This window comes from Acomys minous, assembly GCF_964271855.1.
Source record: "Acomys minous genome assembly, chromosome: 5".
Taxonomy (NCBI): Eukaryota; Metazoa; Chordata; class Mammalia; order Rodentia; family Muridae; genus Acomys; species Acomys minous.
This window is the reverse complement of record NC_140494.1, coordinates 53117702-53130818: the sequence shown is the minus strand read 5'-3', so window position 1 is coordinate 53130818 and position 13117 is coordinate 53117702. Positions and strand designations below refer to the sequence as shown.

The following is a 13117-nucleotide window of genomic DNA, read 5'->3' as shown; positions in this document are numbered from 1 at the left end:
TTTCTTGTGGTGTGGCCCCTCTGGTTCCTACAATTCTTTGTCCCCCTTCTTCTGAAGGATTCCTTAATTTCCACCTAATATTTGACTCTTGGTCTCTGCATCTGTTTTCATCAGTTTCTTGGTGAAGCCTTTCTGATAACCATTGGATTAGACAGTAATATAGAGCAGAATATTATTACGAATAATTTTATTGACTCTTTGCCCATTATGTTTGGTTCTATCCTAGGTTTCTTGGGTATTCAGCATCTGAGTACTAGCCTTCCATGCAGTGTCACGGGAGACTCTCATGGGATGAGTCTCAACCTGGACCACTCATTCCTTTTCACTTCCATAATTTCTGCACCATCTTTATACCCAAGTACATACATATTCTTCAATTTGTACGTTGAAGGATTTGTGGCTGGGTTGTGGCCAGTCCATCTACTGGAAGTCTTCACTGGTTACAGACGATGGCCACTTCCGGCTCCATGTGTTCCATTACTATGTGTCTTAACTATGGTCACCCTCATCGATTCCTTGAAATTTCCACCGCACTACCTTTTTAGCTCATCCCAGAGATGACTCCTACCCACTCCAATACTCTCTTTCAATACTCTCTCCATCCATTCTCCTCCCACTTGATCCTTCCTGTTCTCACCCCGACACCAGGCTGTCTGCTACCGTAGTCCACGTCCTATATCTATTCCACAACCCCTTCACATTGGGATTCATGTGTTCCCTCTTTAGCTTCCTTGTTACTCAGCATCTCTAGGTCTGTGGATTATAGCTTGATTATCCTTTACTTATACCTAGTATCCACTTATAAGTGGGTATATACCACATTTGTCTTTCTGGACCTGCGGTTACCTCACTCTTCACTCAGGATGATCTTTTCTAGTTTCACCCATTTGCCTGCCAATTTAATGACACATTTTTTAAGAGTTGAGAAAAAACTTCATTTTGTAAATGTACCATATTTTCTTTATTCATTTTTCAGTTAAAGGACATTATTTCCTGTTTCTGGCTATTATAATGAAAGTCATTAAGAACATAGTTAAGCAAGTGTTCTTTGGTATGATAGAATATCTTTTGGGTATATGACAGTTTTATAGTAAATAAATCATACTTTATTCTCCACCCATTAGTTTTCAGATTTATTTTCGTCTTCTATTAAAATCATTTTTCAGTAAAATAATATAGCTATATTCCAAAATGATTAATTGGTTATTTATAAAGTTATATTGTTAATGATAATTTCCCATCACTAAATATCTCTACGTGATTCTGTATCAATATGGAACTACCACATAAATAGCACAATATTCAAGACCTTCAGAATTTTTGAATATTTGTATATATCTGTCCTAAATATGGTAACTTCCGGGGATAAATTTTCAAAAAGATGGCTTTGCTAAAAAGATGAACAATACAGTGTTCATCCTTTTTTCATAATATAGAATGGTGCCTGATATATCTGCATTTTACAAGTTTTTGTTAAAACTCAGGTTTGGGGCATGTGATTGAGGTGCAATTTCACTTAAATCCTCAATAATTATGATGTTCTTTCAATTATATCACCAAAACTTTCAGTAAATAAAATGTATCTGCAAATAGAAGGCAGAAAAATCCATTACAATTGAACTGTAATGAGACCATCTTTAGATCTCCAATGAATGGGAAGAAAAAACAGCAGTAATTGAACAAGATTAAATAAGTAAGGCTGAATCCCTAAGCAAAGGGAGGATAAACTCAGCATCAGAAACACATTCTAAAGGAAAACTGAGGAACTATTTTTCATCCACCATTCAATAATTCTGTTTATCAAATCTGTTGACTTACATATATGTCCTACTGGCCACATGTATTTACCGTCACAGTTAACAGCTGTTGCCACTTCTGTTTTACGTCATTTGTTATTATAACTCCTCAAATTATTTCAACATTTGAAAAGTTCAATGATTATTTTAGAAGAAAACCAATTGCTTTCAGTTGAAAATATGGAGCAAATCTAATTTATTGGCAAAAGAGTGAGTTGAGTTTTGGGAAAGGTCACAGAGTACAACTTGAGCTGCACCAAATCCGTGGGTTTCCCAGGCTTCTTTATTTTACTATATTGTGAGAAAAAAGAAAATGGACCAAGATGTTGTGGTAGAAACTTTAATACTTAGATATAGGCAGCTATGGCAAGAGAGTCGCATGCAGAATGAGGTCATTTTGGATGACACAACAGGTATTTTGGTAGACAGAGAATCATTGAAATGCTGTCTTTGTGGGTACAATAATGCTGGCAGAAAAATAAAATTGTTAATCTCCGTAAATTATGTTTATTCCTTCTTTTGAGGCTATAAGTTGTGTCATTATATAGTCAACCTCTATTCAACAGTAAAAATCAAATTTCACTGTCTACTATTGTGAAAAAAATTATTGTACAGGAAATTAAATCCATATTTTGCCTACAATAACATAGTTATTGATAAGATGTTCCAGAGTTTGACACAATAAAACAATCCCAGCTATCATTTTGTAATTGGGGTCATTTCTCCTGCATATTAAGAAAAAACACAATGATTTTAATGTTCTTAATGTTTGATTATACAACATAAGTGAAATGAAAACCACAAAGTTTGTGCTCTGAGTCTAAGTGTGAATTATATTGTGAATTTGGAATTTTCGTATGTGACCAATGTAAGTTGGTCCATTCTCTGCAGGAAGCATTCCAAAACAAACAAACAAACAAAACAAACTTCGTTCAAGTAGTCTGTCTCAGATAGTTATTCAAAATTCAATGAAGAAAAATTAATAAAATACTACAGATTTTATAAACTGTATTCTGGGACACAGAAAAGACTTTTTGTGTGTTAAGTGCTCAACACATTTTATTGGGTCATTTATGGTAATTCAATGTATTTATTATTAATTGGTACTCAGCATGTTCTAATTCCATGTTGAAAATAGAACTTGGCTGCTTTGTAAAAGAACATTATCTTTGTGCTTTGAAAAATCATGGGACATAATTTTCACTGAGGGGAATGCCTAAAAATAGACCAGGAAGTTTGCACTGTTAATGATAAAAAGTGAGCTTATTTCCAAATTGTCAAAGTGATTCTTCACCATGAATTCATATGCTGAAAAGTATTTCTGTTCAAGGTTAAACTGAAGTAGAGGTCTGGCAGGTGTTCATAAGTACTTTTGAACTCCCATTAACTATGAGTGCATCAGTTCATTACTTTTGTAATGTTATGATTATTATTTATTGTTTCTATAGTCAGGTAGTTCTTTTATTAACCCCTAGAGAAAAGATAATGGGAGCAAAAGTATTTTTTTCTTTTTGGCCTTCATTACAAGTAGTGGGATTAAATTACTAGCCCTTCTTGGGCATAATCAGACAATGGTTAACTACTGGCCTTTACCACCAAGAAAGAGAAATATTGACAGGAGAATATTGTGAACTGCACTTGATTCAACACAAGTATGTTGTTTATATTATTTTGCTTTAATTTCCCTGCTTTCACAAGTATGTTTTATTTTTATCTTTCAGGCTAATTTTTATAACGCTTAATAAAAAGGGAATCATAAATATTGGAAAAATCATTTTTTATAATGGTGCATACATTTATTAAAAATAAGAGTTTCCTAGGTATAGAGGTAATTCCAGAAACTGCGTGATAAGATTTAGAAAGATAAGAATATATGGTCTGCCCCATATACACAGAGAGGTCAAGAGAAACACAGGCTTCATGAGTCTCTACCTCAAAACCAGACTAAAATAAAACAAAATGAATAAAGTATATAAATAAATAGAAGGCTGTGTAACATCTTAACATTTTCTCCTCTCAGATGAATCTGTTAATATTTCTAAGAGTCTTAAAACCTGTAATGAGGCACTATCAAGAACACAAAAATAATTACCTCATAGATTATTGTAAAATTTTACAAGTGCTTTCATACATTTCATTAAACTGGGAAAATTAAATTTAAGAATTGCATTTACAGTGTAAAAAAATGTCTTATTGACCTGGATTTTATTTCCAGCATCAACCAGGCTGCTTTCACTTTTCTGTTACCCCTGTTCCATACATACCCCTCTTCTGGTCTACAATTGTCAAGAATGCATGCAGTGGATTAACATAAATGCACATTAAGTAAAAATAAGCCTTAAAAGAAGTTTTGATAAATTTTTGTATTGTCCATATCAATACCCAAGGTCACATATGCTTTATGACAAAATCTAAACAATTGCTAGGTTTACTATCTGTGCTTCAGGGTTAACTACTGAGGATAATATAGAAAAGTGCAACTCAGATGTCAACCTGGGTTATATACAAAGAACATGCCTCAAAAAATAATTCCAATAATTTTAAGGTGGAAGGCAGGACTACAAGTTTTAAAGGACAGCCTGGGCTAAATGGTTAGTAGCAATGCCTGGCTACCAAAACCCTGTCTGAAAATGTGCACAAGCAAACAACGAAAAACAAAAAAATACAACAACAAAACACAAAACAAAAATAACCAACAGAAACAAATACACAGAACTAATTCATGAGAATGCGGTGTTCTTTTAAGTGTCTTTAAGAAGACACTAGAAAAATAAGCAAGGCACTAGGTGATGGTGAGACCATTTTTTTGCCATTTGTTGTTCTTTTTTTTTTAATGTCTTCATTACAACTATTTTAAATGTATTCATTGTTATTGACCATGATGTTAATATGACTACTTATTCTGGAATAAGTTTAAGGCTCAGCTATGATTAAAACAGTAAATCAAAAAGCACTTAATACTTTAAGGTACACACAATTGTCCATTACTTATGAAATGGCTCTAAACACATTCCCAGACATGACAGTCATAAGGGAATCGTTAGAGCCTCAAATTGTTTTTATAATGATACCATTGGGATAAAAATCCAAGAAGCTTACCATCATTTTACAATCATGTTTTTGTAGTATCAATAAAAGAATTTCCTGTATCTTTAAGAAATAGAGAAAGATATCATTTCAGAGAGGGCTGAATTTGAGTCTCTTTCCTGTCAGATACTCAGTTGACCGGCATACTGATATGGACCGGGTTTTCAGTATTCACCCAGAAAATGGCTCTATCTTCACTATGAAGCCCCTGGACAGGGAATCATCCCCTTGGCATAACATTACCGTTACAGCCACAGAGATAAGTATGTTCAAGCTATATCCATTTATGCATGGTTGACCAAATTAATAATAAATGACAGTGAATAGACCTTTGAGAAACTGTCAAAATATTGACCATATCTAAGAAATAAAATGAATCAGAGGGTGTGAATACTTTTGTCAACTTTTATTTAAAGATTAACAATTCAATTTAAATATGCTTTACCTTCATTAATGGATTTGAATTGCACTTAGCGTCACAAAATTGATACATGAGCTTATGGACATTGTCTGTTTTACTTCCTTATCCTCCATTATATTTTCCTCTTTTACCATGCTTTCCATTTTATGACAATTACTAAAGTTGAGATATTTGTCAGCCGTCCAAACGAGCTAGAGAACGCAGGGAATTGGTCAGTCTCAAAGTTACTAATGCTTGGCTTTACAGCTTCCTTTCCGCATGGCACTGAAACCTTACATGAAGTTCTTGTTGCAGATAATCCAAAACAAAGTAGCCAAATTCCTGTCTTCATCAGAATTCTCGACATAAATGATCATGCTCCGGAATTTGCCATGTACTATGAAACATTTGTTTGTGAAAATGCAAAATCTGGGCAGGTAAATACAATTATTATAAACCTTACAAACATTTAACTTTGGGAGACAGAAATCACTGCTTTGTTTGCATGACATTTGTCGTACTATTATTATATTTATTTATGTACACTCACCAAAGCACTCAGTGATCTTTAAAATATGAATTTCTAAAATCCATTTTTATAACTATAGGAAAATAATTATATTTATAGCATGTCCAAAAGCTCTCATATAGAGTTATAAATGAGCTGATATTGGGTTATATTTAATAATGTCTTAAGAATATATTTTAGGTCAAAATTGATATGTATTAAGTGTTTGCCTTAATACACAATTTTAAATGTTTCTATGTTCATGTTTTCCTACATTATGTAGTTCAGAAGAGTAAGGCTTGATCTAAATGTTTTCATACTATTTTAATAAAAATAAAATTAAATAAAAGTAAAAATATTTCCCTGAAACAGTTAAAAAGAATGTGGGCATTGATACTAATACTATAATATTTTAATATAGTTTAAAATATTTATTTTATATTTATTTTTGCCTTTTCAGGGGCCCATTTTTTTATAAGAACAATTTTTTAATGAGGAAAGAAGATTAAAATTAAGTGCAAATAAAACAGGTTGATAAACCATAGTTTTAGAAAAAGCATCATGTTAATTGAATTAGTCAAATTTTCTTAAAGGTGGATAATTGAGTCATCAGAAAGTTTAAAACAAAGATTCACTGAACAGCCCCATATGGTTAATTTAGAGAATTTTCATTATTGAGTAAATGTTATCATATGAGAGCAATAGATGAATAAAAGCACTTTTTTAAAATTTATATTTATGTTATACAAAGATAGATTGCCATAACTCCTCCAAAACACACAAACTTAAAAACTCTTTATTGAAAAATTTTTATTTGTATTTTGCAAGATTAGATTAAACTAACGGATATGTTTTGGTTTCAGTTGATTCAGACAATTAGTGTAATGGACAAAGATGACCCTCCCCGAGGACACAAGTTCTTCTTTGAGCCAGTGCCAGAAGTCCCTCTAAACCCAAACTTCACAATTGTAGACAACAAAGGTAAAGGACATTTATAAAACTATAAAGTATAGACTATTAAGGTAAGGAATTATATTGACTATGAAACAAGGTGTGGCAACTTCTTTTGATATCCCATCACTTTCTCAGGAACTTCTCAAGTTCAAGATCATGGTCCTCACAATGAGATCTGGTCTAGCCTGGGTACATGAGACCGTATCTCAATAAAAGAAATAAAAAGAAAATAAAACAGACACAGAAAGTCAGGTTGTTTGCAAGGGACAAAAAGAACAGAAGAGAGAGAGAAGGATGAAGGGAAGAAAATGAGTATGAAGATTTTTTTTCCTGATTTATTTTTCCTCCAGATAACACAGCGGGGATCCTAACTCGAAAAGATGGCTACAGCCGCACTAAAATGAACACCTATCTACTTCCAGTTTTAATCTTTGACAACGATTATCCTATTCAAAGCAGCACCGGCACGCTCACGATCCGTGTGTGTGCCTGTGATAACCAAGGGAACATGCAGTCCTGCAATGCAGAGGCCCTGACGCTTGCTGCTGGCCTGAGCACCGGAGCCCTCATCGCAATTCTCCTTTGTGTCGCCATCCTGCTGAGTAAGCTACGCGTCTCTCAATCCTCCTCTCCCGAAGTCTTCTTTTCCATTGTCCAGACATTGCATATGAAATTGTAGATAGTTAACATTTTAATAAAATTTTTACCAAAGTAAGTTCATAACATCCCTATCTTTGTTTGTGGGAGAAAGAAGTAGCTGCCAAAAGCTTTAAAACAAAGATATAATACCACATGTTCCACTTATGGCATGGAGGTATCATGGAGTATACATGGCCATAATTCTAAGGACTTTTGACGTAATGATTACTTTAATACTATCAAATCTGCTCAACTAAGCAATAGCTAAATAATATGCCAGGTGAAACCCTTCACTTCTGTGTTTGCATGCTTTGTAGTACTTATCTAGAGGTCATACCTAAGTGTGCAGTCATATGTGGTGCCTCTGCCCATTGCTTTCCAGGTTTTTGGTTGACACTGAATCTCTTGTGATCTTCAGTTGACAGACTTGCAAGATTTGCAGTTAGAGATCTGGGATGTTGCACTCTCACATTTCTACCATTGAGACTACAGAATTCTATCACCATGTCGGGCCTCATATGTGTCTGCTGGGGATCTGAACTAATGGCCTCATTCTCGTAAAGCATGTTAGTTATCCATTGAGCTGTGTCCCCAACTCCTGAATGGTGTTTCTAAGACGCATTTCTTGGCATTTTAACCCAGAATTACTCTATTTACTGTCTCTATTCTATTCTCAAAGCCAAGAGTATATCACAATTAAAAATGTTTTGTTAACAATATAAAGTTTAAAGGACTATATCAGGCATTAGTGTAACCGCCCTAAGATACTCTCCTCAGAGAACTATTATTAAACACATACAAAACAAACAAACAAAAAATGCCTCAGCATTTTAAAGGTCTTTCTGAGGCTTTGATCACAGATGCACCACTCAGTAGTTTCCAAATTAAAACCATGTTTTTGTTAGCACACATTTTATCAAAGCACACACAAATGCAGCAATGATTTAATTCAATTAAACAGTTGTTTTACGGCAAACCACTCCAAAAAATATGTCTATAAAATATTCATCCAAAATACTCACACTTAGGACAGGAGAGCCGGCCAAGTTTATGCTCATGTATGTTGGCTTCTTCTCACTATAAACCCTTTCAAGCACTCTAGATAAAATCCCTTTGGCCAGATACTGCTGTAGAACTCCAGTAGGCATTTGAGAAAAGTGAGTGGAAAGCATTTGATTTGATTAGCATCCAGCTATTGAGATGGGGGCGGGGTGGTTCTTACTTAAGGCACCATTACTGTCTAGTTGAGGGCTTCTTTAAACTTGACTGTGGAACTAAATTCTAGGGCACAGATTGTGTAAATTCTGCTCATAGAGACACCTCTGGAACTATGATGAATTTTATGAATTCAGTTATCATAACATCTTAATTCAGAAGAATACTGTTAATAAAGCTAAGGTCAAAGCATTTTAGCATTAAGATGCTCTAGATTTAATACCAGATTCCATGAAAGCTGAAACCAAAACTAAGTATTAAAAGTCAGTAGAAATAAAGTAGCTAATAGCAATAAAGTATCTAGCCAAATTAAATTTTATAAAGTTTAAAAGTATCTGTCAAATGATAAGTCTATAAAAAAAGTTTGTGATTTCTATTGTTTTACTACTCCCAGGTACTGCTCCTGTAGTGAGGAATATAATATTAATAATGGAAATAAATACGAAATTCTATTTTTTTACCATTAAAATGTTTTGTGAACAATATAAAGCATATACTAAATTGTAATTATGCATTTGTAAAAAAATTGGTGTCTTTCCCCATCTAGTAGCTGGAATTGCATTACCATACACCAAATGATTATTATCTACCCAATAAATAAGGCAAGATATTTTTTTACCTAACAGAACAAAGAGGAAAATCTGAATGCCTTAGAGCTCCATTTATGTGAAGCATAACACATTCATATCTGAGGAAACATTAAAATAGGTTTACTTATCTATCATTTATTTACATATAGAGAGGAAAATCCATTCATTTATTTCTAAATTGCAAATTAACTCCATTTTAGCACACAATTCATGTTCAGTGCATTTTAGAACTATTTTCCTATTTATTTTTTTATTTCTATTTTAATAAAAATTTATAGTTTTATTTAATTTAAAGTACTAGTGTATTGTTTATTTTTAATACCTGCTAGATGAACCTGAATAAAGGTAAAATCCCCAAACTTTTTTTTCTGTAATTTATCTGAGATTACCTATGAACCTGAAGATGTAGGGCACTGTGAGCCTGCCTTCTTACCACACTCAAAGCTCAATGCCACAAAGAAAATAGTACAATATAATAAAATTAAAGCATAGTTCAACAAAAGAGATGGAAAACCTAGAACTAAACTTTTTGTTACTTTTAACAAATATGCCTTTCATCCTTCTTTTTTTCTCTCCTTTGAGACAAGATCTCAGTATGGAGCCTAGGCTGGATTCAGTCTTCCAGCTTGAGGCTATAAAATGCTTGAATCACAAACATGCGCAATCAAGACTGGTTGAAAATAGTTTTGGCAACACATTAGATTTCTAAAATAAATGAAATGCAGTTTTTTTAATTTCTCTCCAATTTAAATAAGGTTGTGTGAAATTTTATCCTTAATTAAAATTTTTCTTAAAAATTTTTTTATATTCTTATTTAATTACTGTTTCTTTTTGTATAAGTAAGATGATTGGTTGATATCTAATATAAATTCTTACTTTAGAGCTCATATTAATTTTTTAATATTTAATGCATCTTATAGACATTGAGGAGATGACTCAGTTGGTAAAATATTTTTCATACTAAACTAGGACATCAGTTTAGAAAACCAGCACCCAGGGAAAAGGCTATCTGACCACACCTTTAGCCTCAATTGCTCTTAGGCAAGAGTGAAGAAAGAGACAGATGGAGGTTTAAAGAACAGCTAATTAACCAACTAGTGAGTTCCTGGTCAGTGAGAGATTTTGACTCACAAAACAATGTGAACAGTTACCAGTAAGACCCATCAATGTTAAGCTGCAGAGTCCATACACACACACACACACACACACACACACAGAGAGAGAGAGAGAGAGAGAGAGAGAGAGAGAGAGAGAGAGAGAGAGAGAGAGAAACACACACAACACAGAAATAAAAGTACACAGGCACATAATGTATCCAATTATATGAATATTACAAAAAGATGGTTTTCAAATTTATGCCTTAAATTTTACTCTGTTTCTTTAATGAGAACACTGGAATTTTGACTTACAGGAAAGTGCTTAACTACATCCATAGAGAAGTATACAAGTAATAAAATAGAATAATATGTAAATAAAATTAAATTATTATTTGATACTTAATTTTTCAATGTGACTCTGCCAATTCTGAATGTCCACAATCAGAGATAGTTTAGCTATCCTATGAGAGAGTGAAAGCTATACTTGAAGTTGAATATTATATTCAGGTCTTAGAATTGCATTTCAGGTTTTCCCAAAAGCATTCTTTAGCATACAAGTAAAGAAATTTAGATAAATCTTTGCTCAATATTTAATAAGATAAAATAAGTAGTCATGTATATTTTATATGTGTATAATAAATATTTATATATTTATATACACCTACATGAGAGATTATTTGTATACATAATCCTACATTTTTACTATTCACTTTTTCTGATAATAATAAATGAATCATTAAGTATTTTCTTAAATTAGGGGTAAATGTGTATTTGGTGAGAAGAAGATTCTAGTTAATTTTAGTTGATCAAGTACAGTAATCATAAATAGTATTTTTGAATGGCAGCTGTTCATGGGCTTTGAAATGTAAATTACAAACACTTTAAATATCTCCAATTGTCCTTTTTAGTTTCCTTTAATTTTAACACAAGTGATGCAACGTTTCTCTTTATTGTTCCACCTGGATAGTTACACCATGTCTCCAGACGAATTTCTAAGCTTCACATACACTATTGTGCTTATTCACTGTAATCATGGTATCTCACTGTCCCCTCACCTCTATTTAATAGCTCTAGTCGTGCTGTTTGCTGCATTGAAAAGGCAACGGAAAAAGGAGCCTCTGATCATTTCAAAGGATGATGTCCGGGACAATATTGTGACCTATAACGATGAAGGTGGTGGAGAGGAAGACACACAGGCTTTTGACATTGGCACATTAAGGAACCCAGAAGCAAGAGAAGACAGTAAACTTAGAAGAGATGTCATGCCAGAAACTATATTTCAGATAAGGAGGACTGTACCCCTGTGGGAAAATATTGACGTACAAGATTTTATCCACCGGAGATTAAAAGAAAATGATGCAGACCCGAGTGCACCTCCTTATGACTCCCTGGCCACATATGCCTATGAAGGGAATGATTCTGTAGCCAATTCTCTGAGCTCCTTGGAGTCGCTTGCAGCTGATTGTAACCAGGATTATGATTACCTTAGCGACTGGGGACCTCGGTTCAAAAAACTCGCAGATATGTATGGGGGGGACGACAGTGACCGGGACTGAGTCCTATATGACTTGATCAACGTTTAGTCTTCGGTAAAAGATTGAGTGGCCTGTATTAAAAATCAACTCCAAACAATACATAAGTGTTGTCTTAGTAAGGGTTTGCTTAATCAGTAAGTTACTGTGAATGAGTATTAATGACATAGATTTTTAAACAGTAATAATAAGCTGTTCACCCTCTTTGCCTAATAAGCTTGGAAAAATATATCACATTAATAATCAATAAAAATTCTTGAAAGGCTTTTTGTGCCTTGTCTTAGAATAGGACATTTATAAATGTTTTCTTAACTGATTGTCAGTCACACATACTATGAAATTAAACATTGTGCAACTGCTTTGTAAATTAATATGAAAGAAAATATACCTTATGAAATAGGAGTGACTATTACTGCCAAATTTATTTAGTTGAAAGATGTCTTTGTGTTAATTCACTCATATTTTTATAAATGTATATTTATATTTTTGTATTTTTATGAAATAAACTAATATTTATAAAAAATTCATTTTACTTACTTCCTTGGATCAGTTGATCTCATGACAGAAGTGTTTTATCATCTCTCTGAGTGTAAAACACAGTTTACTCAGGGAAAAGCAGCTGAGAATCCACTGCCTAGATCACCGATGTAAAGGGATATAGCTCTAGGTGTGAGCTGAGGTATGAATTGTCCTTCTTTCTGTTTCAACATTTACGTGTGGACAAATGTTTATTGAACTAGTAATGTCTACTCATGAATAGAATATGTGATAGATTGGAATATAAATTATATATATATATATATATATATATATATATATATATATATATGGTTGTGGACAATAAACTGAGTTTTTGTAAGATTTATCAAACAATGCATTGTATTTGAATAAATGGGGTAAGTAATAGATGCTTCCAAGATAAACATATTCACCATTTGGTTATTTTATAAATAGTTTCTTTGAATGAAAATGGGTAATTATAAGAGATATGGAGAGAGAGAGAGAGAGAGAGAGAGAGAGAGAGAGAGAGAGAGAGAGAGAAAGAGAGAGAGAGAGAGAGAGAGAGAATATGGATTATGTGTGTGTTGGGTGAGAAATTTATTGAATGTATTCATGGTTACTAGCAACATGTTAAGGATGCATACTGATCTCTACAGTTTCATACTAGACAAAAATCCCAGTGCTGAGAAGGTGAAGTGGACGCAAGGCTAAAACCCTTTCTTAGGTGCATTTTGCAATGATCCTTGCTGGGAATAGAAAAATCCATTTACTCCAATGGTGTGTCAGTGGGCATATCAA

The 13117-nt window shown here is 33.3% G+C and overlaps 1 protein-coding gene across 3 annotated transcripts in view; it reads left to right on the top strand.

Moving 5' to 3' along the window:
• Positions 1 to 12613, top strand: part of CDH9 (cadherin 9) — an 80745-nt gene extending 68132 nt beyond the window's left edge. For all 3 annotated transcript variants that reach the window (XM_084781818.1, XM_084781820.1, XM_084781819.1), the window contains exons 7-11: positions 5010 to 5146; positions 5599 to 5720; positions 6655 to 6772; positions 7096 to 7347; positions 11355 to 12613. In XM_084781818.1, the coding sequence (XP_084637944.1) occupies positions 5010 to 5146; positions 5599 to 5720; positions 6655 to 6772; positions 7096 to 7347; positions 11355 to 11842 (1117 nt within the window). In that variant the 3' untranslated portion in view covers positions 11843 to 12613. The remainder of the gene's footprint in view (positions 1 to 5009; positions 5147 to 5598; positions 5721 to 6654; positions 6773 to 7095; positions 7348 to 11354) is intronic.
• The last annotated feature ends 504 nt before the right edge of the window (positions 12614 to 13117 follow it).